The 27,787-nt window shown below is 36.2% G+C and overlaps 1 protein-coding gene across 2 annotated transcripts in view; it reads right to left on the bottom strand.

Moving 5' to 3' along the window:
* Positions 1-27,787, bottom strand: part of SREK1IP1 (SREK1 interacting protein 1) — a 51,663-nt gene that overhangs the window by 18,091 nt on the left and 5,785 nt on the right. The window contains exons 2-3 of one of the 2 annotated variants that reach the window (XM_002744951.7): positions 17,825-17,872; positions 4,638-4,781 (exon numbers count right to left, since the gene is read on the bottom strand). In XM_002744951.7, coding sequence (XP_002744997.4) covers positions 4,638-4,781; positions 17,825-17,872 — 192 coding nt within the window. The remainder of the gene's footprint in view (positions 1-4,637; positions 4,782-17,824; positions 17,873-27,787) is intronic. The other variant, XM_054252230.2, reaches the window with a different exon arrangement.

Here is a 27,787-nt window from a genome sequence, read left to right as displayed (position 1 = left end):
CTGGGATTATAGATGTGGGCCACCATACCCAGCCAACACTTACAATTTTTATGTCCTCTTGACCAAATGACTCTTTTATCATTACAAAAAGAAAACCCCTCCTTATTTTATTCCTGGTAATGTTCTTTGCCTTGAAATCTACTTGGTCTGACATTAAAATTGTCATTTTAGCTTTCTATCTAGTAGTTGTCTCTTTTTTTTTTTTTGGAGTTATGATAATTTCAGACTAACTATTGCAAATATGGCCCAAAATAGTTATGAGGAATTAACGAAATAAAACAGCAGCTATGGGAATAATTTCCTCTTTCACTTAGCAATGATGATAAGGAGTTTACTTAGTAGGTTGGTTATATACAGAAATTGGTTCTAATAAAAACAAAATATAAGAATATGCCATTCAACACCAGCAGAATACATTCTTCTCAAGCACACAGAACATTCTCCAGAACAGAGCATGTTAGGCAACAAAACAAGTCTTCACAAATTTAAGAAGAGTGAAATAATATTGAGTATCTTTTCTGACCACAATGGTATGGAAATAAAAATAAGTAATGAAAGGAAAACTGGAAAATTCACAAATATGTAGAAATTAAACCACACACACCTGACCAACCATTGAGTCAAAGAAGAAATCAAAAGAGAAATTTAAAAACAATCTAGATAAATGAAATTATAACACACCACAATTTATGGGATTCAGCAAGAGCAGTACTAAAAGGGAAGTTTATATGATAAATGATTGTATTAAGAAAGAAGAGGGCCAAGAGTGGTGGTTCATACTGTCTGTCCAAGAAAAAAAAAAAAAGAAAAGAAGTCTCAAAATAAACAACCAAACATTATACCTCTAAGAAACTAGAAAAAAAAAAAAGAGAGAATGAAATAGAGACTAGAAAAACAACAGAAAAGCTCAAGGAAACTAAGAACTTTTTAAATAAAAAGATAAAATTGACAAATCTTTAGACTAACTCAGAAAAGAGAGGGCTCTAAATCAGAACTGAAAGAAGAGAGTAAAAATGATGCCACGCAATTATAAAGGATCTTAAAGAATACAATGATATACACATATGCCAACCAATTGGATAACTTACAAGAATACATTACTCAAAATATACAATGTATCAGGACTGAATCATGAAGAAATCAAAAATAGGAGCAGACCAGTAACAACTAAGGCGATTGAGTCAGCAATCCTCCCAACACTGAAAAGACCAGGACTAGATGGCTTTGCTGGTGAAGTCTACCAAACATTTATAAAGCAATTAAGCCAATTCTTTTCAAGAACTTCAAAAGAACTGGAGAGAAAAGATCACTTCCAAACTTATTTTGCAAGGCTGGCATCACCCTGATACCAAAGCCAGACAAACGTACCTTAAGAAAATAAAATTACAGGCCAGGTACGGTGGCTCACACCTGTAATCCCAGCACTTTGGAATGCCGAGGTGGGCGGATCATGAGGTCAGGATATCAAGATCATCCTGGCCAACATGGTGAAACCTCTCCTTTACTAAAAATACAAAAATTAGCTGGGCATGGTGGCACGCACCTGTAGTCCTAGCTATTCAGGAGGCTGAGGCAGAAGAATTGCTTGAACCCAGGAGGCAAAGGCTGCAGTGAGCCAAGATCGGACCACTGTACTCCAGCCTGGGCAACAAAAGTGAGACTCTGCCTCAAAAAAAAGAAAAGAAAGAAAAGAAAATTAGAGACCAACATACCTGATAAACATATATGAAATAATCTTCAGCAAAATTCTAGCACACCAAACTCATTAAAAAGATTATACACTATGATCAGGTGAAATTCATTCATGGGATGCAAGGATGGCTCAATATATGCAAATCAATAAATGTGATAAGCTACATTAAGAAAATGAAGACTGAAAATCAAATGAATATTTCAATAGATGCAGAAAGAGCATTTGACAATCTTTGTGTTCATGGATTGAAAGAATATTGTTAAAATGCCTACATTATCTAAAGCAATCTATGGATTTAATGAAATCCCTACCAAAATCCCAATGGCTCTTTTGACAGAAATATTTAAAAAAATCCAAAAATGTATATGGAACCACAAAAGACCCCATATAGCCAAAGCAATCTTAAGAAGAACAAAGCTGTAGACATCACATTCCTTGATTTCAAAATATATTAAAAAGCTATAGTAATTAGTATTGTGACATAAAGACAGACACATAGTAATTAGTACTGTACTGACATAAAGACAGACACATAGATCAACGGAACGGAACAGAAAGTCTAGGAATAAACATAGGCATATATGATGAACTGATTTTAAGAGAGGTGTTAAGAACACACAATGGGAAAAGGATATCTTCAGCAAATGGTCTTGGGTCAAGCGTTATATCCACATACCAAAGAATAAAACTGTACCCTCACCTCATGCCATATATAAAAATTAACCAAAAATGAGATATCTGAAAACAACTTTATTCTATTTTCACACTTGGCTAACAATTTGGTTGAGAATATTATTCTGACTTGGATATAATTTTCCTTCCAAAATTTGAAGGCATCCCCATAACTATTAGCTTTCAGGACTGCTTTGGAGAAGTGGAAATCTATTGACTCCTGATCTTAGACTGATAACCTGTTTAATCCCTGATCCTGGAAGTCTGGGTTGTATCTTCCTTGTTCCCTGTGATATGAAGTTTTATAATGCTGTGCCTTTGTGTGGGTCTATTTTTAGCTCTGTGTTTGGTACTTGTGGAAACTTTTCAATTGTAAAACTAATGTCCTTCAGTTCTTGGAAATTTTCTTTGTGGGACTCATTTGAGTGAAGTATTTCCTAGACTAATTGTGATATATGTCTGGGAATCAAATAGGTGAGGAGGGCTGAAAAGTTCTCAGCCTTTAACTTCCTCCCTGTTTTCAGCTATGGTTAGTGTGTACCAATTTAAAGAACCTATGTTTTACCTTGTGTAGAAAATAAACCTCCAGTAGTCTGCTGGGATGATGAAGGGAACTCATCTGTCTTCACAGAGGAAGGGAACTGAAGATCTAACTCCTGGAGACTTCCAACCAATCTTCCTGATTTTAGCCTTATATTCAACCCCAAGGATACTAATTATCATGTCTTTAGGGGATTTTAAAATGTATATCAGGTTACTCCATAGCTTTCCATACTGCTAAAAAATTTAGCTTTTTCAAGAGTGCAATCAGTTCTCACCCATGTGCTTTTCAGTTTCCAAAATTTTACTGCTATTCCTTCCTAGCTCATTTTCTTTGCCTTTGTAAGTTTATGCTTTTGAATTTTCTACTTCTGTCATTTTAGTGGTATTTCAGTAGAGAACAAAAGTAAGAGTGTGTATTCAATCAATTATCTTTACCCTGAAGTTGTATATACTCGTATATGATATGACTCTTGTTTGCTGTCTTTGGGATTCTTTCCTTCTTTTTCCTTTTCAGCTTGTTCTAGCACCTTACATTTGATTTCTTCACTTATCTTAACTGGACATAATATGGAAAGCTTGACATTAAAAACAAAATTTATTGTTTACTATTCATTGATAGTCTAAACTAAAATGAATCTAAAATTTGCAACTGTCATTCCTTGTCTAAGATCATATTCAAATAAGTTATATTTTATTTCAGAGTGATATTTATCACATCACAATCTGTAGTTTACAAAGTAGTTTCATTTATAGCATCGCATTTAATCCCTAAAAACCCCACAGCAAGGATGAGCCATTTTATATACAATGTGAAAAAGAAAGGGTTAAATAATAGGTCTACAATCCACTCTCTCTCTAGGGAGAGAAGAGGATGTGCCCAGGAAAGACAGACCTGGAGAAATTTCTCTGAAACACTAACAACAAATGTCCTGGAAAAAAAATAAATGATATCTGTTAGCTACAGAATCCTTATTTATATAATTATTATTTACATACTTTCAGTAGGATGCAACTGAGATTGTTTATGGTAAACAAACCTGGAATCTATGGATTAATGGGGCATAACTCTCTGGAAAATGTAACTATCCAAGCATAAAATGAGTATGTTTTATGACCAAATCAACTTTCTTTGGTGTAAGTAATAAAGAAAGTTCTTCCGTTAATATTAATCAGAATGGATTCTGAAGCAGAAAGGAAATACCTGGGGAGCTGTATTGGCATGCCTAGAACTCTCTGCTTTGCCTATGCCTCATGATCACTTGTATACTTGAAATTATTAGTGAAGCTTGATACTGGCTAAGATCGCTGATCTGCATGAGCATGATTTGACAATCCAATATTTTGTGTTACCCTAAAAGGCAGCTGAACCTCAGAGTGGTTAAGTGACTTGGTGCAAATCACGTGCCAAAACAAACTGCCAAATAGGACTAGGAACCAAATCTTAAATAACATTTTTTCAGCCATTTGACACATATTCTAATGTGATAGGGGGAAAACAACAACAAAAAACATGAGCTGTGTATCAGAAATAGACTTGCCTCCTGGATCCATAACTGATTAGCTGGTTCAATCTTAGGTAAATAACTTACAATATTTAAAACCCATTTCCTGTGCAGGAGCTCTTAAACTATAAAAGAGCTCTTAATGATAAGTGTAAAGGATAAGCATGACATAATATGACAGAACATTTACAAACATTTCTAAAGAATGAAAAAAAATTATTGCTTACTTTTTTCCTGTAATGCTTGCAATTTATTCAGTTCTTCATTCTCTTCATCACTATCTTCACTACTTGTACTGCTGACATCCAAAACGATGTCCCTTTTAGGGTCTACTCGGAGAAAATTGCGGCATTCAAAAGTCAGGTGACCAGCTAAATGAAACAAAAAAATGTGACTGATAAAGCTATAGATACATGATATATTGTTGTTTGTTTTGCTGCTTCACTGTAACCAAGAAGTTACAATTTCAATAATATAATGTAGAAAGCTTTAACTTTTAATCAGTTGGTGGTTGTTTATTTTCCCTATACTTTTTCATGAATATAATACTCAAAGAATTTTTTTCCTTTTGTCCTCAGAACTCCTTATTCAATAAGCATTTTTTGAAACCACTTCTTATGGATTTCAAAGTACTGAGTTATTCTATTTCCCTTTCTAAAAATACAGTAATTTTTTAAATAAATTTTTTTAAAAAGCATCATATTTGGAATTTTATACTGTATTCCTTACCCATACTTTTTCTTTCCCAGTATGACTAATATATTTACAAAATTATATACTTTCATCTAATTAAAGTTGACATAATAGACAAGCATTAATACAACTGAATGTGCTTTACTGAAGAATACCTAAACATTTAATTGCTGCATCATTCCTCTAAAGACTCTACCCTATAAGAAAACTACAACAGTTATCTACTTACATATGATTGCTTTAGAAAGCCAAATATTACAAACACCATAAAAGTACAGGCAATAATACAACCAATACCTAAATACCTATCATTCATATATTAACATTTTGGCATACTGTAAATTTGTTTAAGGGAAAAGCTCACTCACATGCCTGTGCGCGCACACACACACACACACACACAGCTGGAGAGCCTGAATCAACTTCTGGAACACTTTCTCAATCTCATCCTATTTTTTTTTTTGTCCTCTGAAGTGACTGCACTGAAGTTGGTCTCTATCATTCTCAAACATTGTGATATGTATTTTTTCAAAAAAATAAACTCAATTATACCTATTATTCTGCAAGTTTTTTCCCACCACCAAGTATTTTGTGATTTATCTATGTTAAAGAAAACAGGTATAATTTGCTCATTTTATCTAATCGATAATGTTCCACTGTATGAAAATTATATTTATTTATTTATCGTACTACTGATAGAAATGTAGGTTGCTTCCAGTAGTTTGCTACTATAAATAATGTTGAAATTAGTTGTACATGTCTCTTTGTGCACATGTACTAGGTTTTCTCTAGGGTTACAGCTTTCAAATTTTCTTAACAATTGAGAACAATGAAAAATAATGCAACCAAGTGCACTCACACACATATTCATGGATAAATACACCCTAACACACAAAAACTGAAACAAAAGTTACATGAAGGATTTCTACATTCAATGTTCAAAAAAACCAATGCTAATGGTGACCAAATAATTCATTTCACGATCCACTAATGATTCACTACAAGTCTATGCTAGAATTTGTTTCTAGTTCTCTCTTACTTTGTAGGCGAAAACCTTTGGGAGGCCTAGGTTTATATCAGAGACTCTCTGATATAAATTCTGATCTTTATATTCCAATCTTGCCTGGGCAAGGGCCCTGGGCCTTGGTTTCATCCCCTGCATCCTGCCCACCGTGAAAAATAGAAGTTCAAGAGCCTTGGGTTCATCAAATACTCCCAAGGCGTAATTCCTGGAACTTCTCCTTTCCTTTGGTTGTTGGCCTTTGAATATTCCTTAATTCTTTATTTTCTTCCTGGTACATTAATGTATCTAAAATGTGTACGGCACATTTTATACAAGTTTCTTAGTTGTTTCTTAATCTAGTTTGCCATATTATTAAAACAAGTTTTCCTCACTGTGATTTCCTTTCAAATGAATCATTCAGAAGCACTGTTTTTATCTTCAAAATATGGAGTTTTCAGCCTTTGTGCTTATTGTCTATCTCTAAATTTATTACACTGTTACCTCAGCCTCCCAAATAGCTAGGATTACAGGCACAAATCTCCATGCCCCGCTAATTTTTGTATTTTTTAGTAGAGATGGGGTTTCGCCATGTTGGCCAGTCTGGCCTTGAACTCCTAACCTTGTGATCTGCCCGCCTCGGCCTCCCAAAGTTGATGAGACTTCTTTTGTGGCCTAGGATGTAGTAAACTTAGGAAAGATTTGTTATGTATTTTAAAAAACATAGTCACATACTGCATAACAGTGTTTAGGTCAATGATGGACCACATAGACAACATTGGTCCCATAAGATTGCAATACTGTTCCTTTTCAATGTTTAGATCTGTTTACACACAGTAAGTACTTACCACTGTGTTACGACTGCCTACACTATTCAGTACAGTAACATGCGGTACAGGCTTGTAGCCTAGCTACAACAGCCTATACCATGTAGTCTAGGAGTGTAGTAACTATACATCCAATTTTGTGAAAGTATACTCTATAATGTCCACACAAAGATGAAATTGCCTAATGACACATTTCTCAGAATGTATCCCTATACACAACTATTTATTGCTATATGTTGAAAAGGATTCAATGTTTTCTTGTTCAACTCTGTTCCATATTAATTTTTTGTCTAATAATTTCTGATAGAAGTACTTAAAATTGTATAAGTATTAATTTGTCAATAATTGCTATTATAAACAATGCTGAGATGAGCAGCTGTACATGTCTCTTTGTGTGGATGCACCAGGTATTCTCTAGGTAGATTTGTCAATTTCTCCTTGTAATACAGTTTTTGCTATATATATTTTGAGACATTAGTAAATGCTTTCAAGATCATTATTTTATCTTTTTAGTTTATTGTTTTTGAGTTTCCCCGTATCCCTAGTAGTGCTTTTGCCTCAAGAGTCTGAAATTATAATGTTTCTGTTACAGAAGGTAGCTAGTCGGGCATGAGCAGGAGAGGGCTCCCCCACTCACAAGGAACATCAGGCAACTATCAATTGATGGTCCAGCAGCTGTCACACCACCTCTCTAAAACGATAATCAGTCACTGCCACTGCCAGGGAGAGGCAGTTTCTGAATAGATAAAAATATCTGAAATTAGGCCGGGTGCTGTGGCTCACGCCTGTAATCCTAGCTCTTTGGGAGGCCAAGGTGGGTGGATCACCTGAGGTCAGGAGTTCAAGACCAGCCTGGCCATCATGGTGAAACCCCATCTTTAAAAAAAAAAAATACCTGAAATTGATCATCAGCAGCTTCCAATAAGATCTCAAGAACAGGGCAAGTGGGCTCAAGCATATACATTAAGAGGCAAAATGAAGGAGTATGACCTTCAGGGGGCATATCACCAGAAAATGGAAGAAGGCCTGAGGTGAACATGTGTACAACTCCAGTAAACACACTGTGCATGCTCACCTCCTGAGCGCAAGCAGAACACTGCACATAAGGGAAGAATGAAGGGAAAGGGGCACAAGATGCTGAAAGTAGGCCAGCACGTAAAATGCTAGGTTCAAGGTTAAATAGGGCACTTGACCTCAAGGGGCCTGTCTGTGCTTTTTAATAAATGTCCTGCTTTAGAGCTTTTTAATAAACATCCACTCTTGCTCTGAAATTTGCCTCAGTCTCTTTTTACGTCTATGACCCTCAGTAGAATTCTTTCTTCAGAGGTGGCAAGAACTGAGGTTTCTGCAGACCTGTATGGATTCACCACTAGTAACTCGAATACCCACCATCACTAACAGTTCCACTAGTGTTCTTTTGTTTATTATTCGTTGAGTAATATGAAATTGCCATTTTTGTAGGTAAAACAGTGGAATATCAGCAATGTTCAGTCAAATATGTTTTTTCCTTATCCCTTTATTTTGAAAATGTCTCTGTAGTTTTTAGTTTCATGTATAGTTTTATTAATCACAACATGTAGTTGGACTTAATTTTTTAAATTTGATTTGATATCAGCACAATTTTTAACATCAATTTCTTAGCATGGGAAAAATAGTTCCTGCCTATAAGAAGGAAGCAGTGTAAATTCACTCCTCATACCTACATATACTTACAATGTGCAAGCTGACGTTGCCAATTCTTAATTATTCATTTTTTTCTAATTATTTTATGGAAGCTCAAACACACTATACGTATTCTTGCTTCCTTCTTTAGACAGTGAGTGAAATTTCTTCTAATCCTTGCTTCACAGCCTTTTTGAGGAGTCTGACTTTATGTGAGGGGCTCCACCCTTGCCATACTGCCATCAGCAGGACTTGAAGGCTTCACTCCATGGCTCTCAAAGGCCTACCCATTAGGCCTATGGATCCACTGTTTTGAGTTAACATTCCCTGCTCTGACTTTGAGCCCCTTTTCTTGTCTAACACCTGGGGATTTCCCTTTCATTCTTTTGAGCTGATTTGTTGTTGTTGTTGCTGTTGAGATAACACTTTTTTTCTCCTGCATTATGTGTTTGGAGCAGAATGGAAGGTTTTCTAGGTTTGGCTTGCCTCTTTGATCAGAACTCCTGATGATACAGGCAGGGCATGCTGGCTCACTTGAGTCTAGGAGTTTGAGACCAGCCTGGCCAACATGGCGAAATCCTGTCTTTACTAAAAATATAAAAATTAGCTGGGCATGGTGGTGTACACCTGTAATTCCTGCTATTCAGGAGGCTAAGCCACAAAAATTGCTTGAACCTGGGAGGTGAAGGTTGCATGAGCCAAGATTACGCCACTGCACTCTAGCCTGAACAGCAGAGTGAGACTGCTTCAAAAAAAAAAGAACTCCTGATGATAAAATCTTTACTGTACTCAAGCTAGCATTGTAACCAAATATCTCCCATTGAAATAAATATTTAAATAAATAAAATGCTTAAACAATGACCACACTGTAGCAGTCTGCTCCATACCCATTTGAGCTTTGCTTCAAGCAAGGTGACCATAAGGTGATAAGACAAATTAATTGTGAAACTACAAATAAAGTTTCTTACTGTTTTTTTTTTTCCATTGGGGAATAAGTTAGTGAAACCTAGGAAATAACTGTGTTCCAAATTACAGTTCTTATGGCTAGCAATCTAGATGTTCTTGCAGCAAACAATGCAGAAGGAAAAAAAGGTAGAGGGCTCACCCTTCTTGATTTTAAAACTAACCATAAATCGACAGTAATCAAAGAAGTTGGTACTGCCATAAAACAGACATACAGACCAAGGGAATAGAATTGAAAGTCTAGAAATAAACGCATACATACATAGTGAACTGAGTTTTACCAAGAGTGCTAAGTCTATCCAGGGTGGAAAGAATAGTCTTTTCAACAGATAGGACAGTGACATCTGGATTTCCACATGGGAAAGTATGTAGTTGAATCCCTCACCTCAGACCATATGTAAAAATTAACTAAAAATGGGTCATATAAAATATAAAACCATAAAACTTAGAAGAAAGCATAGGACAAATGTTCATTACCTTGAATTTGGCAATGGATTATTAGATCTGACACCAAAAGCATAAGCAACGAAAACATTGATAAAATGGTCATCAGAATTAAAAACTTCTGTTCAAAGATTATTGTCAGGAAAGTGAAAAGTGATAGAGTGGGGGAATATATTTGCAAATTCCCTATCTGGTAGAGCTTAATACCGAGAATACATAAAGAACAACTATAACTCAACAACAAAAACACAAGCCAGTTAAAAAATGAGCAAAGGGCTTGAATAGACATTTGTCTAGGGAAGAAATACAAACGGCCAATAAGCATATGGAAAGATCCTTAACATCATTAGTCATTAAGGAAATGCAAATCAAAACCACAATCAGATACCACTTCATACCTACAAGGATGGTCTAAATTGTTTCTACTCATAACACTTCCGACATCAATTGTGTGGGTTTTTTCTACACCAATAGCCAGTTCTCAAACTTTCTGGACACTAACTGGGTGTCCTGCAATTCAATTCAATTCTGATACTACCCATGGTTAGCACAAGTTAAGGGCTCAGACCCACAAGACCATTCCCATTTTAGATGGCAATCGCAAGACTGGGTCACAGCTTTATAAAGTCAGGGGATTCCTACAACCCCTCCTCAAATTTGAAAATTTGCTAGAAAGGCTCATAGAACTCAACAAAACAATTCACTTACTATTACTAGTTTATTATACAGCACGGAACTCAGAACAGCCAAATGGAGGAGATGCATAGGACAAAGAAGGGGCATAGAGCTTCCATGGACTGTGTGACACAATTGCAGCACTTCTATGTGTTCACAAACCCAGCAGCGTCCTGTGCCCTGTAGTTTAGGGGTTTTTATGAAGGCTCCATTAGATAGGCATGATTGATTCAGTCACTGACCACTGGTGATTAAACTCAATCTCTAGCTCCTGATCCCTCTCCCCTTTCTGGAGATCTGGAAGTGGGGCTGAAAGCACCAACTTTCTAATCACATAGATTGTTCCTCTGGCAACTGGCCCCACCTTGAAATTACCTAGGAGCCTCCCAAGTATCACCTTATTAGTGTAAACTCAGGCATGGTTGAAAGGGGCATGCTACAAATAATAAAAGATGCTCCTATCACCCCTATCACTCAGAAAATTTCAAGAGTTTTCCAAGTTCTGTGTCAAGAACCAGGGACAATGACCAAATATATATTTCTTATTATCACAAATGGCTATTTTTTTAAAAGGAAAATAACAAGTACTGACAAAAATGCAGAGAAATTAGAGCCCTTGTACATTTCTAGTGGAAATGTAAAATGACGTAGCTGTTATGAAAACCAGTTTGGCAGTTTTTCAGTAAAGTCAACACAGTAATTGTGCTCCTATGTACATGCTCCAAAGAATTGAAAACAGGGACTCAAACAGATACTTGTATATCAACATTCATTGCAGCACTATTCATAATAGCCAAAATGCGAAAACAACCAAGTGTCTATCCACAGAGGAATGGATAAACAAAATGTGCTATACACATATAGGAAATAATATAGTCATTAAAAGGAATGATGTTATAATACATGCTATAACATAGATGAATTATGAAAATATTATGCTAAGGGAAATAAGCCAGACACAAAAGGACAAATACTTGTATGATTCTACTTACATAAAATATCTAGAATAGGCAAATTCACAGAGAATAGACAGAGGTTACTAAGGGGAGAGTTACTGGTTAATAATTACAGATTTGGGGCAATGAAAAAGTTGCGGAATAAATGTCTCACTGCAATCTCTGCCTCCTGGGTTCAAGCAAATCTCGTACCTCAGCCTCCCAAGTAGCTGGGACTACAGGTGCATGCCACCATGCCCAGCTAGTGTGTGTGTGTGTGTGTGTGTGTGTGTGTGTGTGTGTGTGTTTAGTAGAGACAGGGTTTCACCATGTTGGCCAGGATAGTCTCAATCTCCTGACCTCGTGATCCACCCGCCTCGGCCTCCCAAAATGTCGGGATTACAGGCGTGAGCCACTGCACCCGGCAACAGAGCAAGACTCTGTCAAAAAAAAAAAAGTGGTAATGGCTGTACAACATTGTGAATTCATTTACTGTCACCAAATTGTATACTTAAAAATGGTTATAATGGCAAATTTTATATTATATATATTTTAACACAACTTTTTTTTTTTTTAGATGGAGTTTCACTATTGTTACCCAGACTGGAGTACAATGGCATGATCTCGGCTCACCACAGCCTCCGCCTTCTGGGTTCAAGCAATTCTCCTGCCACAGCCTCCTGAGTAGCTGGGACTACAGGTGCGCACCACCATGCCCAGCTAATTTTTGCATTTTTAGTAGAGACGGGGTTTCACCTTTTTGACCAGGATGGTCTAGATCTCTTGACCTTGTGATCTATCCGCCTTGGCCTCCCAAAGGGCTGGGATTATAGGCATGAGCCACCACGCCCAGCCAACACAACTTTTTAAGCAAAGTAAATGAAAAGGAGCAGGGCATAGTGTTAAATCTTACAGATACCAGAGTTCGTATCTCAGTTTTCCCACCAACACAGTAACCCTGGGCCTCAGTTTTCTGATTTGTAACAATAACAAAAATAACAACAATTATTGAGGACTTACTGAAGCCAGTCATTGATCCAAACACTTGCACGAACTTATTTAATCTTCACAACTTTATGGAATTAGGTACTATAATGATCTCACTTTACAGACAGGAAACTGAAACACAGTGATGAAGCAATTTGCCTAATGTCACATAGCTAGTAAGTGCCAGCAGAGGTTTGTAACTAAGTAATCTGGCACTACAGAGCCACTGGTCTTGAATGTTCATAAAGCCAGAGATCATGAAACCTACTTCACAGAGTTGTTTTAAGAATAAAATCCTATTTTTCATGCAGCTAGTACAGAGCCTAGCACCAAATAATTATTTAATACACGGTACCAGGCTATGACCATTTATTTTACTAATACAAGGAAAAGTATATTCTCCCCTTTCTTCCATCCAGGAGTAGCTAGGTTAGCAAATGCCAAGTAATAATTTAAAAAAAACCCTCCAGTTTCATTTTGACTGTGTGAATAAAAATCTGACAATATACACACACAAATAAACCCTCTTGTTTTATAACTAGGGTACCCAAATGCCTACTTCTGGGATTACAGAATATATAGACTATGCTAACAACTACTATCTTTGAACCAGACTTTATCTAAAATCCTCAGATTTGAGAACAAACAAATGATTTTATAAGCTTTTAAATTCCTAAACCCAGTTAATTCCACCAAACTTCCACACCTCTAACATTTTGGCCTCGAAAATGCTGGCCTCTTCTGTAGTCATATATTGTTTCTTGAAGTCTTTTGTTTCTTTGAGAGAGGATCTGGCTCTGTTGCCCAGGCAGGAGTGCAGTGGTGCAATCTCAGTTCACTGTAACCTCTGCATCCTGGGCTCAAGCCAACCTTCCCCATTATCCCCCTAAGTAGCTGGGACTATTGGTATATGCCACCATGCCTAGCTAGTTTTTTTTTTTTTTCTTTTTTTAGAGATGGGGTTTCACCATGTTGTCCAGGTTGGTTTCAAACTCCTGGGCTCAAGCTATCTGCCTGCCTCAGCCTCTCAAAGGGCTAGGATTACAGGCATGAGCCACTGTGCCTGGCTACCTTCCTTGGAAGTCTTATCCTCATATTTATCTGTTTAATTTCCCCACTGACCTAGCTGATCATTGCTCCTCTTTCCTAGTCTTTTTTGATAGATTCTTAAACATGTAACTGCCCTATGTGCTCAGATAATGTTACCACTACCCTTATGGGATATTTGGCTCTTCCTTGAGGGCATTTCTCTATAGTTAATTATCCTTTACCTCAGTATTATTAGTATTATCCAGGCTTCTCAATATTGTTTCCAAGTAGTAGTCCTTAACTGTCCATTCAGCTGCCTGCTGCAGGTTGATAGCTCCATTCACTGAAATATTTTGAATCTGGCTCATACTCTAGCTGTTTACTCCAAGCTCTGCCATGAGCTTGAATGGACAGCCTAGGTTGTTGGATAGCTTTTCTCAGTTCCCTGACGTTCTAGATTCCATGGCCACACTATGGTCCTTGTCATCATCTGCAACTGTTTTATCACTGAAATTTTAAACTCCAATATTAAACTCTGACTGTGTCTTTAATCCTTCCAGCTTTTTCATTCATTTATACTCATGCATAGATCTGTTTTTGATTCTCATTTTGATCTTCAGTCCCTTAATACCTTCCTTTTCTCCCAGTCTTAAATCTCTCATTACTGACAATATGAACAACCTTTTACAAGTCTGACTCTTTTATATACACTAGTTCATCCTCATTGCAGACAAATGAATCTGACTCAAAGTTACCATTTCTCTGGGTTGTTACCTACCCCCTACCACCGCCACCACCCCACAGAGTAGTCAAGCAATGCCTGCATTTAACAACCACATGTTTATGCATATTAACATATTTTATTTGTCCTTAGTCAACTTCCTCTCCTCCTTTTCTCAATGACTTTCCCAAACTTGTACCTGCCTCAAAACATTCGTCAGTCACTGTCCTTTCCTACTCAAACTCCCTAAGGAGACAATCCTGTCTTCTAATTTAAAAAGAAAATTGAGATTACCAGGCTGCATCTTCTGTTTCCTGCTTTCTATCTCCACCTAAAAACATCTGTATCTACTCTCATCTAGTTTCTTCCAAACTTCAGAGGTATCCCTGTCACACCTCTTAGAGGAACTTGCTTGTTAATCTTTTCTTATCTCCAGTATTTGCAATATGTCCTCTAATGTTCCCTCAGTCTATACACACATTTTATATCTTAAAAAATTTTCTTGAAAATGGAAACTACCTTGGCTTTCTTTACTTCATCTCCCACCACTCAGGCCTGAATCTACACAGCTTGTTTCATGACCTACAACTCTACTTAAACTACTCTTGCTAAGGAAAACAAAACATCCTAGCTGCCAAACCCAATGAACATTTTTCAGCTCATTTCTTACAAATCTTATCTGTTGCATCTGACAATTTTCCCTCAATTTTGAAAATATTTACTCCTTTGCACTCTTGTTTCTTTTGTCATATCTTTCTAGTCACTCTCCCTTGGTTTATGCCTATATTATTTTCCTCCACCATCTGATACTTTATGAGGAGTCTGCTCTTGGTTATTCTAAAATATGTTTAATTGAATATCATATAGGTCAGCAAAATATAAATGTGTAGAAAAATAGGTTGGTTGTTTCTAGGAAACAAAAGCCATACTTTTAGAAAGATTTCAATAAGTTGCTTTTAAAAAGCAGTTGACAAATTAGGCAATGGCAATAAGACTATAAAAGGAAAAAAAGAACCTAAAATAATGGGAGAAGGTACCTGCTTCTCAGCGGGACTCCCATTGGCATTTGGGCCAGAATAGTCTTCACTGTCTAGGACTGTCCTACCATTGTAGGATGTTTATAATCTCTAAGCTCTACATAGTAAGTGTCATAGTGCTATGCCCTGTATCCTGTTGTTGACAACTAAAAAACATCTCTGCAGATTTCTAGGGAGGCAGTACCACGTGTGCTTGAGAATGAACGATACATTTCTTTACAAGTATCTTAACTTCTTGCCTACCTTTGAAGCAGCAAACTATATAAAATAGAAAATGCATTTCAGATGTGGTTTACACAAACAAGACTGAACACCAATAAACAGACATATTAAACAGGCAATTTAAAAAGTGATAAATTTATATTTATGTAAAATGTTAGAGGTATTTACATATTTGTTTTTATTTCCTGCTGCTATGATCAACCATCAGGTCTACTATACAAATCTTTTAATCATACTTTCTGAGAACTATCATAATTATTTAAGACATTTATCCCATAAATAATCTCAAGGCTTAGTAGTGTCCTTGTAATTTTTAAATATTCTGACGTTACCAACTTAAAAAATTCTAATAAAAACTCATTATCGAAATAACTTTTTCTGTTAATTTCTTTTAAGTTAATTTTGCCAAGGAAATTCTGCCACAGAAAGAGACCTATGTTATGTAATAATATATTCATCCTTAATTTGAAACTTTAGAAAACAATATATCCATTATTAAAACATACTGAGAATAAGATCTTTTTCTATCAAGTATTGAAATTCTTTATATTGTACAATCTGAACAACTATTTTCGCAACAAATGAGAGAGACTATTCTTTTGTAAATAAATGAAAAATACCCATATTTTGGGGCATTAAAAATATTTCAAATGGTCTTCTTGACCTTTCTTTTACCTCTATACAAGCAATACAAAAATCCTGGCCCCCAAATAAAAGAGAAGCTAATTTGTAAATGCAATTTCTATTAGAAAGACATGTAAGTTGAAAAGGCCTTCATCTTTAACAGCTGTAGAGTGTAAATTTAACGCAGAAGGGAAATATTACTAAATTTTTCCACAGGAGACAAATCAGAAATTGTTTAATAACTAAATCACTGAAATCAATGATCTAAATAATAAAGCAAAAATAACTAAATGTGGAAAGATTGACAAAACTATTTGCTGAGTTGGCTTCTCTAAAAGGATTCTAATTACTGCAGATACCTCCATTGTTGTCTTAAATAAAACAACAATGAGGAGACTACATCAACAAATATTCTACTTCCAGAAAATGAATTTAATTGCTTTCCTCAAAGTCTTAGGTAAAAAGAAGTCCAAGTGTAGAGACTGATATTAGTAGACAGACTGGGAAATCCATTCCAGATTTTGAAGTAAATGAAGCATTTGCAGGTTCTTAATTCTTGAGTAAAGAAATGAGGCAGGTAAGTCAGCAATGATACTTAAGTTAGGATGGTTGAAAGAAAGTAAACGAAGCAGAAATAAATATAAACAAATATAAAAATAGAAAAGATTTCATTGCACTCACTTCTTGCATGCAAGTACATTCTTCAGTTTTCATTTATTTGAGTGATATGTATAGTTATATACACAATTTTGCTACTTCAGCAAGATTCCCTTGAGCCAGTTTAGTTTTGTTTGGAAGTATGTGACTTGTTCTCTCAGCACCCTTTTAACATGCCCTTCTGATGGATATTTTTGCCGAGTACTCTCTTATCACAAGTTCTTGCATGAACATCTTTTTGTCAAATCACTCTTAGTAAAACATAATAACTCTTCAACGAATTGGAGTGTATTAACAATCCAGGCTAATTCTCATGGTCTCTAAACAACTTAGAAAATAGCAAATGTTGTTATTATAGCTGTTAGTAAAGCTTTAGGAATTGCTATATTTAACTGAAGAATATTTATTTACAGTATAAAATTACAAATTTATATTATATAATTATGCATGCTTAATTTTACCTTTTCATTCCATTAATCATAATAATTATTGTTTAAATCAATTTTTTACCCATAAGCAGAAATTCTGAGACCAATTAAATCTTTAAAGTAAATATAATAAACATAAAAAAACTTCATAGATAGTTTGCATTGCTTTTACCTTTTCTCCTAGTGTGTGGAAAAGGAGGAAAGAATAAGTATGTATATACTTTTAAAAAATATATACTTTCTCCAAACTCCTGAATCTACTACTAACCACCTGTATCTTCATGGTATTTTTGTTAGTAATCAGACGCATATCTGTTATTTGTCTAAGGCAGGGAAGAAAAGTGAATTTTTAGTGCTAACTGAGGAATTTCTGTAACAACCAGATGTCAGCTTAAGGCTAAAGGACTATGCAACTGGGGCCCTGAAATCAGGAAACTATGTTATATTGCCCAAAGAGGCCATGATTCCAGTATAAATAACGCAAAACATGTCATCTTCTAGAGTACTTACGGTAGCCACATTTTTTACAGCCTGCTCTGACACTGTCCTTGTTGCAACCTGAAATACAATTGGATAGAATTTTAGGAAGTAAATAAATATGCAAAAACATAAAAACTTTATTGCATAAAAAAGTTTTTCATACAATTTGTTGTAGAACTCCCTTCTTTTTCTTTCTTTTTTTTTTTTTTTTTTTTTTGTTGAGACAAAGTCTCACTGTCACCAAGATTAGAGTGCACTGACATGATCACAGCTCACTATGGCCTCCAACTCCTGGCTCAAGTGATCCTCCTACCTTAGCTTCCCAATTAGCTGAGATTACAGGCATGTGCCACCACATTTGGCTAACTTAAAAATTTTTTTTTAGAGATGAGGTTGTGCTTTGTTGCCCAGGCTGGTCTCAAACGTCTGACCTCAAGCGATCTTCCTCTGGCCTATCAAGGTACTGGGATTATAGGTAAGAGCCACCGCACCCATCAGAATTTATTTCTTTAAAAAACAGCAACAACAAAAAAAATCATCCCTGACCCAGCTTAATGACCTACTCAATTATTCTGACTCTTATAAATCAACAGAAAGGCTAATTCACTCAAATTATTTGACAAATACATCAATAACATTTTTTTCTAATTCAATATAATAAAAAAAGAAGACACACAAGGCCAACAAACATAGAAATATGCTCCACATCATGCATCATCAGAGAAATGCAAATCAAACCACAATGAGATACCATCTCATACCAGTGAGAATAGTTACTATTAAAAAGTCAAAGAACAACAGATATTGGTGAGGCTGCAGAGAAAAGGTAATGCTTATAGACTGTTGGTAGGGATGTAAATTAGTTCAGCCACCTTGGAAAGCAATTTGGAGATTACTTAAAGAACTTAAAACAGAACTATCATTTGACCCAGCAATCTCATTACTGGGTACCTATCCAAAAATCATCATCATCATCATCATCATCATTTCACCAAAAAGAAGCATACCCACATCTTCACTGCAGCACTATTCACAATAGCAAAGACATGGAATGAACTGAGGTGCCCATAAACAGTGGATTAGATAAAGAAAATGCAGTACATATATACTTTGGAATACCATGCAGCCATAAAAAGGAGCAAAATTATGTCTTTTGCAGCAACATGAATGCAGTTGGTAGCCATTATCCTAAGTGAATTAACACAGGAACAGAAAACCAAATACTCCATGTTCTCATTTATAAGTAGGAGCTGAAATATTGGGTACTTATGGACATAAAGATGACAATAGCAGATATTGGGGACCATTGGGAGGGGAGGGAGGATGAGGGTTGAAAAACTGTTGGGTACTATGCTCAGTACCTGGGTGAGGGAATCATCTGCACCCCAAACCTCACCATCACGCAATATACCCAGGTAACAAACCTGTACATGTATCCACTGTATCTAAAAGTTGAAAAATAAAAGAAATTTAATAAACAGTTAAGAGTTTAAACATTCCAGGAATTTTACAACTTGAGGAAGAAATTCCAGGTTACTCTGTCCTGTCCCTCAAAAATAATTAACTTATTTTATATATATATATATATATATATATGGACATTAAAGTTAACAAATATTTTCCTGTTTTCCATTAGAAGAAAAAAAATCTATTTTCTTATAGGAATTGGTGAAATTCCACATAATTTACAGTAATTGCTAGGTAATATAAGAAATATTTAAATTTGACACTCAAATTTTGGCAAGAGAAAACAAACTAGTCATATATCCATCCAGTTCTGATAAATATTTATGAATACAATAACCCTGTATACTTAGTAGTACATGCAGGCAATGCTAAAGATATAAATACCACAGATAAATTAAAACTGATTTTTTTTACTGTGATAAAATATAAATAACATAAAATTTACCATCTTAATCATTTTAAAGTGTACAATTTAGGTGTGTTAAGTACATTCATGATGTTATACAACCATCATCACTATTCATTTCTAAAACTCTTTCATCATCCCAAACAGTAACTGTATTCATTAAACAACTGACTGTTCCCTCTTACCTCTAGCCCCTGTAATCTCTATTCTACTTTCTGTCTCTATGAGTTTGTCTACTCTAGTTACTTCATATAAAGGGAAATCATACAATATTTGTCTTTTGGGCCTGGCTTATTTTACTTAGCAGAATGTTTTCAAAGTTCATTCCTTTTTATGGCTGAATAATATTCCATTGTAAGCATATATAATTAAAGTGAATTTCACCCTCCAGTAGTGGCTTCAATCAACCATTGAAAGGCCCTGTATACTATTATTCCATTTTCTTTGCTAAAGGGCATATAATTTCCAAACCCTTGAAATGGAGATATAATCCTAACTAAATAATATATTTAAATACAGAGTCCAAATGTAAAACATTACTAACTTTAAAATATAACATTAAAACTATTTCTTTGATGTTATGAAGTTAAAACATTAGCTATTTTCCCCTTAAATTCTAATATTGTTTTAAAGTATACATTATTGAGGTGGGGCTTCATGATTTACACCTGTAATCCCAGCAGTTTAGGAAGAATTCTTGAGGCCAAGAACTTGGGACCAGTCTGGGCAACATAGCGAGACCACAGCTCTACAAATTCTTTTTTTAATTAGCTGGTCGTAGCAGGTGCTTATAGTCCCAGCTACTTGGGAGGCTGAGATAGGAGGATCACTCGAGTCCAGGAATTTGTGGTTACAGTGAGCTAAAATTTACCATCTTAATCATTTTAAAGTGTACAATATATACAAAGTATACTTCCAGCCTAGATGACAGAGTGAGACCCTGTCTTTAATTATTCTAGTAACAGTACAGTCTATTCTGCTATAACACTTGTCTTAAAAATGCAAATAACGCTCTAATGTAACTGATACATTAGGGAACAATTTGAGTATAATGTGACTTTAACGCACATAAAATGTGAACTAAATCCAGAACATTGCATACAGCTAATCTGAACCACCCAGGAGTATATAGACTACACAAGCATATATATTGCAAAACATTTCTAGTGCCTTCAGTTCACTGCAAATGTTGCAAACATCCATCCACATCTGGTGTTAAAACTTATGGATTTCTTATTGCCCTCTTACTGCCATTTCATAATAACTCATGAATTGCAACTCTTCTGAAGCTCACTTGCGCAGCAAACTCTAGGTTTTGTAAAGATACAATGTCAGACTTACTGTAATATTTATGTAGTTTTAAACCAATTAGCGTGCAAAATTGTGCTACTGTTTCTATTAGGTTCCTATTTTTTTTTTTTTTTTTTTTTTGAGACTGGCTTTGCTCTATCGCCCAGGCTGGAGTGCAGTGGCGCGATCTCATCTCATTGCAACCTCTGCCACCCGCGTTTAAGTGACTCTGGTGCCTCAGCCTCCCGAGTAGCTGGGATTACAGGCACCCACCACCACGCCTGGCTAATTTTTGTATTTTCAGTAGAGACGAGGTTGCACCATGTTGGTTCCTATCTTTTTTAGATGTGTCATTGAAGCTTTTGAGCATTGTGCTCTAATTCCATTGCTTCTCTATAAACTCTGTCATAGTTAAAAATATGTTTTATTGCAGCAGAATTGACTGGAATAAAATCTGAGGGTCTTTCATTATCAAAGTAACTACATGCTGAAAAAAAGTTCAGAGAATTGGGGTCGGTGTTAAATCTGTTTCCATAGAAACTGTAAATGCTAAAAAATATGGAATAAAATTATGTTAAATGCATCATTACAATTCCTACAACAGAATAAAAATGTTGAAATAGATCTGAAATAATCGTATCTCAGCATGTATTCAAATTGAACTCATGACAAAAGGCACTAATAAAACTCATCATTCATTCAAGTATTTAGAATAAACTATGAAACTTTTTTCTTGGAAGGTCATCTTCTGTAATAAGTTGAAACATTTACCTGAAAGGGAAATATAACCAGAACCCTAAATAAAGTACTTTATATCAACTATTTCCTCACCAGTCTTTGGTTAAATTATGATTTCAGCTTAAGTAGTCTTTAATTTTCATGACTGCCTGGGCAACTGAATGCTTCTACCCAAGAGTTTTTTAATTTGAGGCAACTGACTTAATGGATCTGAGACAAGTGACACAATGAAGTGGGGACAGTTAATTCATTCTGCTGTCGGGATCCAGTTTCCAGGGACACTGATGTCACTGGCAGTGGAAGACCTAACAAGATCTGGCCTTGTGCAGGATCTTGGATATGGGTTCCCTGGGTCATTTCTATTTTCTGACCCTTATTATGCAGGTTTTGCTTAGATTCAGTGAGCTACCTGTTATCTTTCCTTTTCTACCTAAATTAACTAGTTAGTTTCTATGATTTGGAATAAGAACCCTGGCCAATACAGTGGTACTTGAAATACAAGTCAAACTGACTATAGTAGGGCTATATTGTGAGGCCCTACTCAGCTAACTAAGTTGCCTACTTCCCTGCCTCAGGCTCTTGTGCAGTTCCTTGCTCCATTACTTTCTGAAAGTTGCTAAGGCCCAGAGTAATACAGTGTACCCATCTCAAAATTTTCCTTTCTAATCATGACCTGCAATCCAAAAGCCATTAAATAAAAACTTACAAATTTGACATTAGAAAAAAACTGGCAAAAACCACCAAAAACAAATTCAAAAGACACATGGAAACTTAAGAAAAAATATTTGCACCTCATAGTACCAAAAAAGGGCAATTATCCCTATGTATACAGCTTAGCAAATCATTAAGAAAAAGACTAGTAACCAATAGGAAAAAAATGGGCAAAGGAAGTTCACAGAAAAGGAAATAGAAATGACTCTGAAACATGTCGAGATATGCTCAGTTTTATTTAAAACAACAGGTAAAATGTACATTAAAAACTACGCTGGGATTCCATTTTCACTTATCAGAGTAGCAAAGATTGAAAAGGTTGAAGGAAGTGTAGAGAGGCATACTCTCATACATTGTGGGTAGGGTCATAAATTAGTACTATCTCTATGGGAAGCAAGCTGACAAAACCTGAATGAATTACAAATGTACACACCTCTCTAATATGGCAATCTCATATTTAGGAATGAGTCCTCCCAATTTATTTGCACAAATACATACTGACTTATGTACAATGTTACTCATTATAGCATTGTTTGTAATAGGGACAGTAGAAATAATTTAAATATCAATTGGGAACTGGCAAAATCCATTACGGTATAAAATAATGAGGATGGTCTTTATTTAGTGATGTTATGATTGCTAACATATATTGTAAAGAGAAAAAAGCAAGGTGCAGAACAGTTTATGGCATATTGGCATTTGTATAAAAAAAAGATGATGACAGAGCAGAAGCACCATCATCTCAGACAAACACCACCACTTTAAATTCCAGCTCCCATTCTAGCCTCAACTATTTCAAGGAAATTACTTCTCTTCTCACTACAAGCAGCCAGAAAGAGCAGACAGCAAAACACAGATAAGACAGTTTGGGCACAGAGAGAGGTGGGGGGGAAAAGTCTCTTGAGTAACTGCCAAACTTCACCCTTATACAATGGGCCCCAGTAAAACAGTGGACCTTAATAAGCACATTCCTTTCCCTTCAGGTGCACTAAGAAAGGGAAGCTAAAAGCAGAGTCAGGGGATATGCCTGCAGCCGCAGAGAGATGAATGGGAACAGACACACAACTCTCCCTCCCAGATAATTACAACAAAGAGACACAGAAGCAGTCCAAGCCTCTGATAAACTCTCCTACCCTGAATCCTTAAAAACTCTTAGTCTGGGGCCGAGGCACTTTGTGAGTCCGAGGCAGGCAGACCACGAGGTCAAGAGCTGGAGACCATCCTGGCCAACATAGTGAAACCCTGTCTCTATTAAAATACAAAATATAGCTGGGCATGGTGTCGCGCGTCTGTAGTGCCAGCTACTTGAGAGGCTGAGGCAGAAGAACTACTTGAACCCAGGAGGCAGAGGTTGCAGTGAGCCAAGATTACCCCACTGCACTCCAGCCTGGAGCCTGGCAACAAAGCGAGACTCTGTCTCAAATAACAACAACAACAAAAAAAAAAACAACAACTCTTAGTAAGAGAGTGCACCTCCGACCTAACTCAGCCAGAAAGCCCCTCTCAGGTTTTTGTTTTTTGTTTTTTCTAAAATAAATCTGCCCTGACTGGCGAGCCACCTTTTCGTGGTTAAGAATTAAAGAGGAAATAAAGATATTAGACATATCTCTGTATGGATATAAGTTGGTTACTTGAAGAAAGAAAAGTAAGTCTGGACGGAGAAAGAGTTGAATAAGACACATGTCACTATATGCCTTTTGGTACCTTTAAAATGTGAAAGGTGATTAAATTACCCTTTCAAAAACCAATCTGGAAAATCTCCCTCAAACAAAACTTTAACACTAAGAAAAGTAATTGTCAAGTAAATACTAACTGACAAGAGGCAATGATTCCATTTGTAAATTCTTCAGAGAGACTACTCTCTCTGAAGTATATATAATATACTGCAGACTTTGAATATAATTTCATTAACTCATGATGTCAGGAACAAATTTTAGAGGTCTTCATTCTCACACTTGTTAAATATTAAGGGTTTACTCTGAATCTAGTATTCTGTTAAACAACCTGGGTGGCGGTGGGAGAACACAGGTAATTGGGCTGGTTCTTTATCTTCCAGTAACTTAAAGTAGCCACATTAATTTTGAATATACCTCACTGCCTACGATGATGTATAGTTTCTAAGAGGTGCTCAACAAATATTTATTGATTTGAGGTTATAAGCTTAGAAAAAAGACAGCCATGTTTCATTTAATGACAGGGATACATTCTGGGAAATGTGTTGTCAGGCAATTTTGTCTTTGTGGCAACATCATAGTGTACATAAACCTGGTGCTTAGCCTACTTATACACCTAGGCTGTATGGTATAGCCTACTGTTCCTAAGCTACAAACTTGTACAGTATGTCACTGAATGCTGCAGGCAACTGTAACACAATGGTGAGTACTTGTATATCTAAACAAACCTAAATATTAAAAGGGTACAGTAAAAAGTATTATAATCTTATGGGACCACCACTGTATATGCAGTCAGTCATTGACCAAAACATCATTTTGTGGTACATGACTGTACTTCAGAAGTTGGGACTGGCAACTTCTCTAGACCCCAGTTGCCAGCTAACAAACTTGACAGTGCCTGCTGTGTCACTTGCCCATCCAAGGCATATAGGTATTAGAAAAAAAGGAATAAAAGAGAGCAATAATAGAAATAAAAATAATGGCTGCTGGGCATGGGAGGAAGGAAACAACAGCAACAAAAGAAAACTTTCTGCCGTGATGAAAATATTCAAAATCTTAATCTGGGTGATAGGTAGATGTGTGCGTGTATATTTGCGTGTACACACACATGCATATACATAACACACTCTTGTCAAAATCATTCAAGCTGAACATTTGTGATCTGTGCTGTTTTTAAAACATGTAAGTTACATCCTAGTAAAGTAGTTAGCACAAAGGAAAAAACATTTTCAAGTTAACAGTAGGCAAAGAAGAAATGAGAAAACCAAAAAGAAGGGACAAAAATAAAAGGACTGGGAAAAACTGAGAGAAAGATGGAGAGTCCTCAGCAGTTGCTTCAGGTTGGCCAGTGGTGTCCAAAGAAATGTCATATCTGATCTAAATTTATTTCCTTGAAATTTTGCATCATCTATCTTTCCAAAGTCAATAACTTAGTCACTGGGAACTTAATATTACATTTTTCTTATTGCCTATTTGGGAATTTAGGAAAGCCTAACATTTTCATTATATTAAAATATTTTCTACAATCACTTAAACATATATAACTTAAGTAACTAAGTTTTTTTAATAATAAGTAATTAGAAATTGCAATTACCTCTGTCATAAGATCCATTCTTTTTTTTTAATCAAAGTCACGTTTAATTAAATCACTTCTATTTTATGATGCATAAAATAATCATATACTATTTAAACAGGCAGAAATGAGCTAATCTGCATTTATAGAACATAGTTTTTTGCGTGAGAAAAACATTCTTTTATCATTTCACCTTTACTACTTAGAGGAAACAGACTTACGATGGTTCTAACTCGTTTTTCAATTTTAGAATTATTTATTCAGTGGAAGCCATACTTCAAGTACCCACATAACCATTCTGTTTTTTACTTTCAGTGTAATCTTCAAAAATTACATGAGATATTCAACACTATTATAAATAGGCTTTGTATTAGACAATTTTGCCCAACTGTAGGCTAATGTAGTGTTCAGAGCATTTTTAGGGTAGGCTAAGCTATGATGTTCAACTTTTGGTATTTTCAACTCACAGTGGGCTTATCTGGACATAAATCCATCATAAGTTGAGAAGCATCTGTATATCCAACATTCGTTATGTATACTTTCTTTAAATGCTCATTTAAAAAATAAAACTTTATTCACATCAACCCTGTGATGTAGTTCTTCAGTTTTTAAAACTGCAAAACAGGTTCCAAGATGAGCTCTTACTGACTCATACAGTATAATAGAGCCAAAACAACCGCTTACGACCTCTCAAATATTCACAAATCAAGGCTGGGCACGGTGGCTCACGCCTGTAATTCCAGCACTTTGGGAGGCTGAGGCAGGAAGATCCCTTAAGGTCAGGAGTTCGAGACCAGCCTGGCCAACATGTGAAACCCTATCTCTACAAAAAATTAGCTGGGTGTGGCAGCGAATGCCTGTAGTCCCAGCTACTAGGGAGGCTGAGGTGGGAGGATCACTTGAACCCACAAGATAGAGGTTGCTGTGAACTAAGATTGCATCACTGCACTCCAGCCCGTCCTCCCCACAAAAAATTATTCACGTCACCCAGTATTAAGGAGCGGTCATCATTCAGAGAGATTTTTCTAAGATAATCTATTAATTACAATTTATAATGAAGAAATGTTTATAAATTTTTATGAAGTTACAAATTTATAAAAGTATAAATTCACATAGAGCTGTTTAAACAAGAAGTTTCCAAGAGGAGTATAAACTGCAATCTGCCACATGTGATTTCAAAGAAATGATAAATTACATCTAATGTGTAGGTATAATAATAGAATCAATTTTTGATATTTAAATTATCCTAAAACCTGTTCAGTGTCAATACTCTTATGCCTTTCTTTTCTGTTTATGCTTCTGGCTGAGAATGGAAGAAAGGATGGAGGCTTCAAATGACCGCAATTCTTCAGATGGGTTCTTGTGATCACTTGTAAAGTATTTTTCTCCAGAGTCCAAAGGCAAGATAAAAAGTCTCTGACTTGAAATCAGAATCGATCTGCTGATCTGCTAGCCACAGTTCGAATATTGCCATAAACCTTGGAAGGAGGATTTCCCAAGATTAGGTTGCAAATGTCAGTTCTTGCCATCTTGATGTTTCGGAAGGAGCCAAGGATGTGAACTTTCTTGTTTTTTTTTTTTTTTTCTGAGACAGAGTTTCGCTCTTGTTACCCAGGCTGGAGTGCAATGGCGCTATCTCACCGCAACCTCCGCCTCCTGGGTTCAGGCAATTCTCCTGTCTCAGCCTCCTGAGTAGCTGGGATTACAGGCACGCGCCACCGTGCCCAGCTAATTTTTTGTATTTTTAGTAGAGACGGGGTTTCACCGTGTTGACCAGGATGGTCTCGATCTCTTGACCTCGTGATCCATCCGTCTCGGCCTCCCAAAGTGCTGGGATTACGGGCTTGAGCCACCACGCCCGGCCCGTGAACTTTCACATCAGCCATCCGAAGTCCATCACCGAAGAGGGGCGGGAAGACCGGCCTCTTCGCCCGCCTGGCCTCTTGTGTGTCTGTAAGGTCCACATCCCGCCCTCTCCCGCTGCAGACAGCTAGCTGTTCGGCCTGCCGTTTCTTGGCCCGCCGGCCACCCTTGCGGGTGACCAGGGTAAAGCCCTCCTCTGCCCCGAGGCTCTGTGCTTCCATTTCGGATTCCAACCCTGGGATTCTTCAGATCCATTCTTTTCGTTTTTAATT

This window comes from Callithrix jacchus, chromosome 2 (genome assembly GCF_049354715.1).
Source record: "Callithrix jacchus isolate 240 chromosome 2, calJac240_pri, whole genome shotgun sequence".
Classification (NCBI taxonomy): Eukaryota; Metazoa; Chordata; class Mammalia; order Primates; family Cebidae; genus Callithrix; species Callithrix jacchus.
The sequence above is the reverse complement of the archived record's forward strand: the minus strand, read 5'-3'. Positions and strand labels throughout refer to the sequence as shown.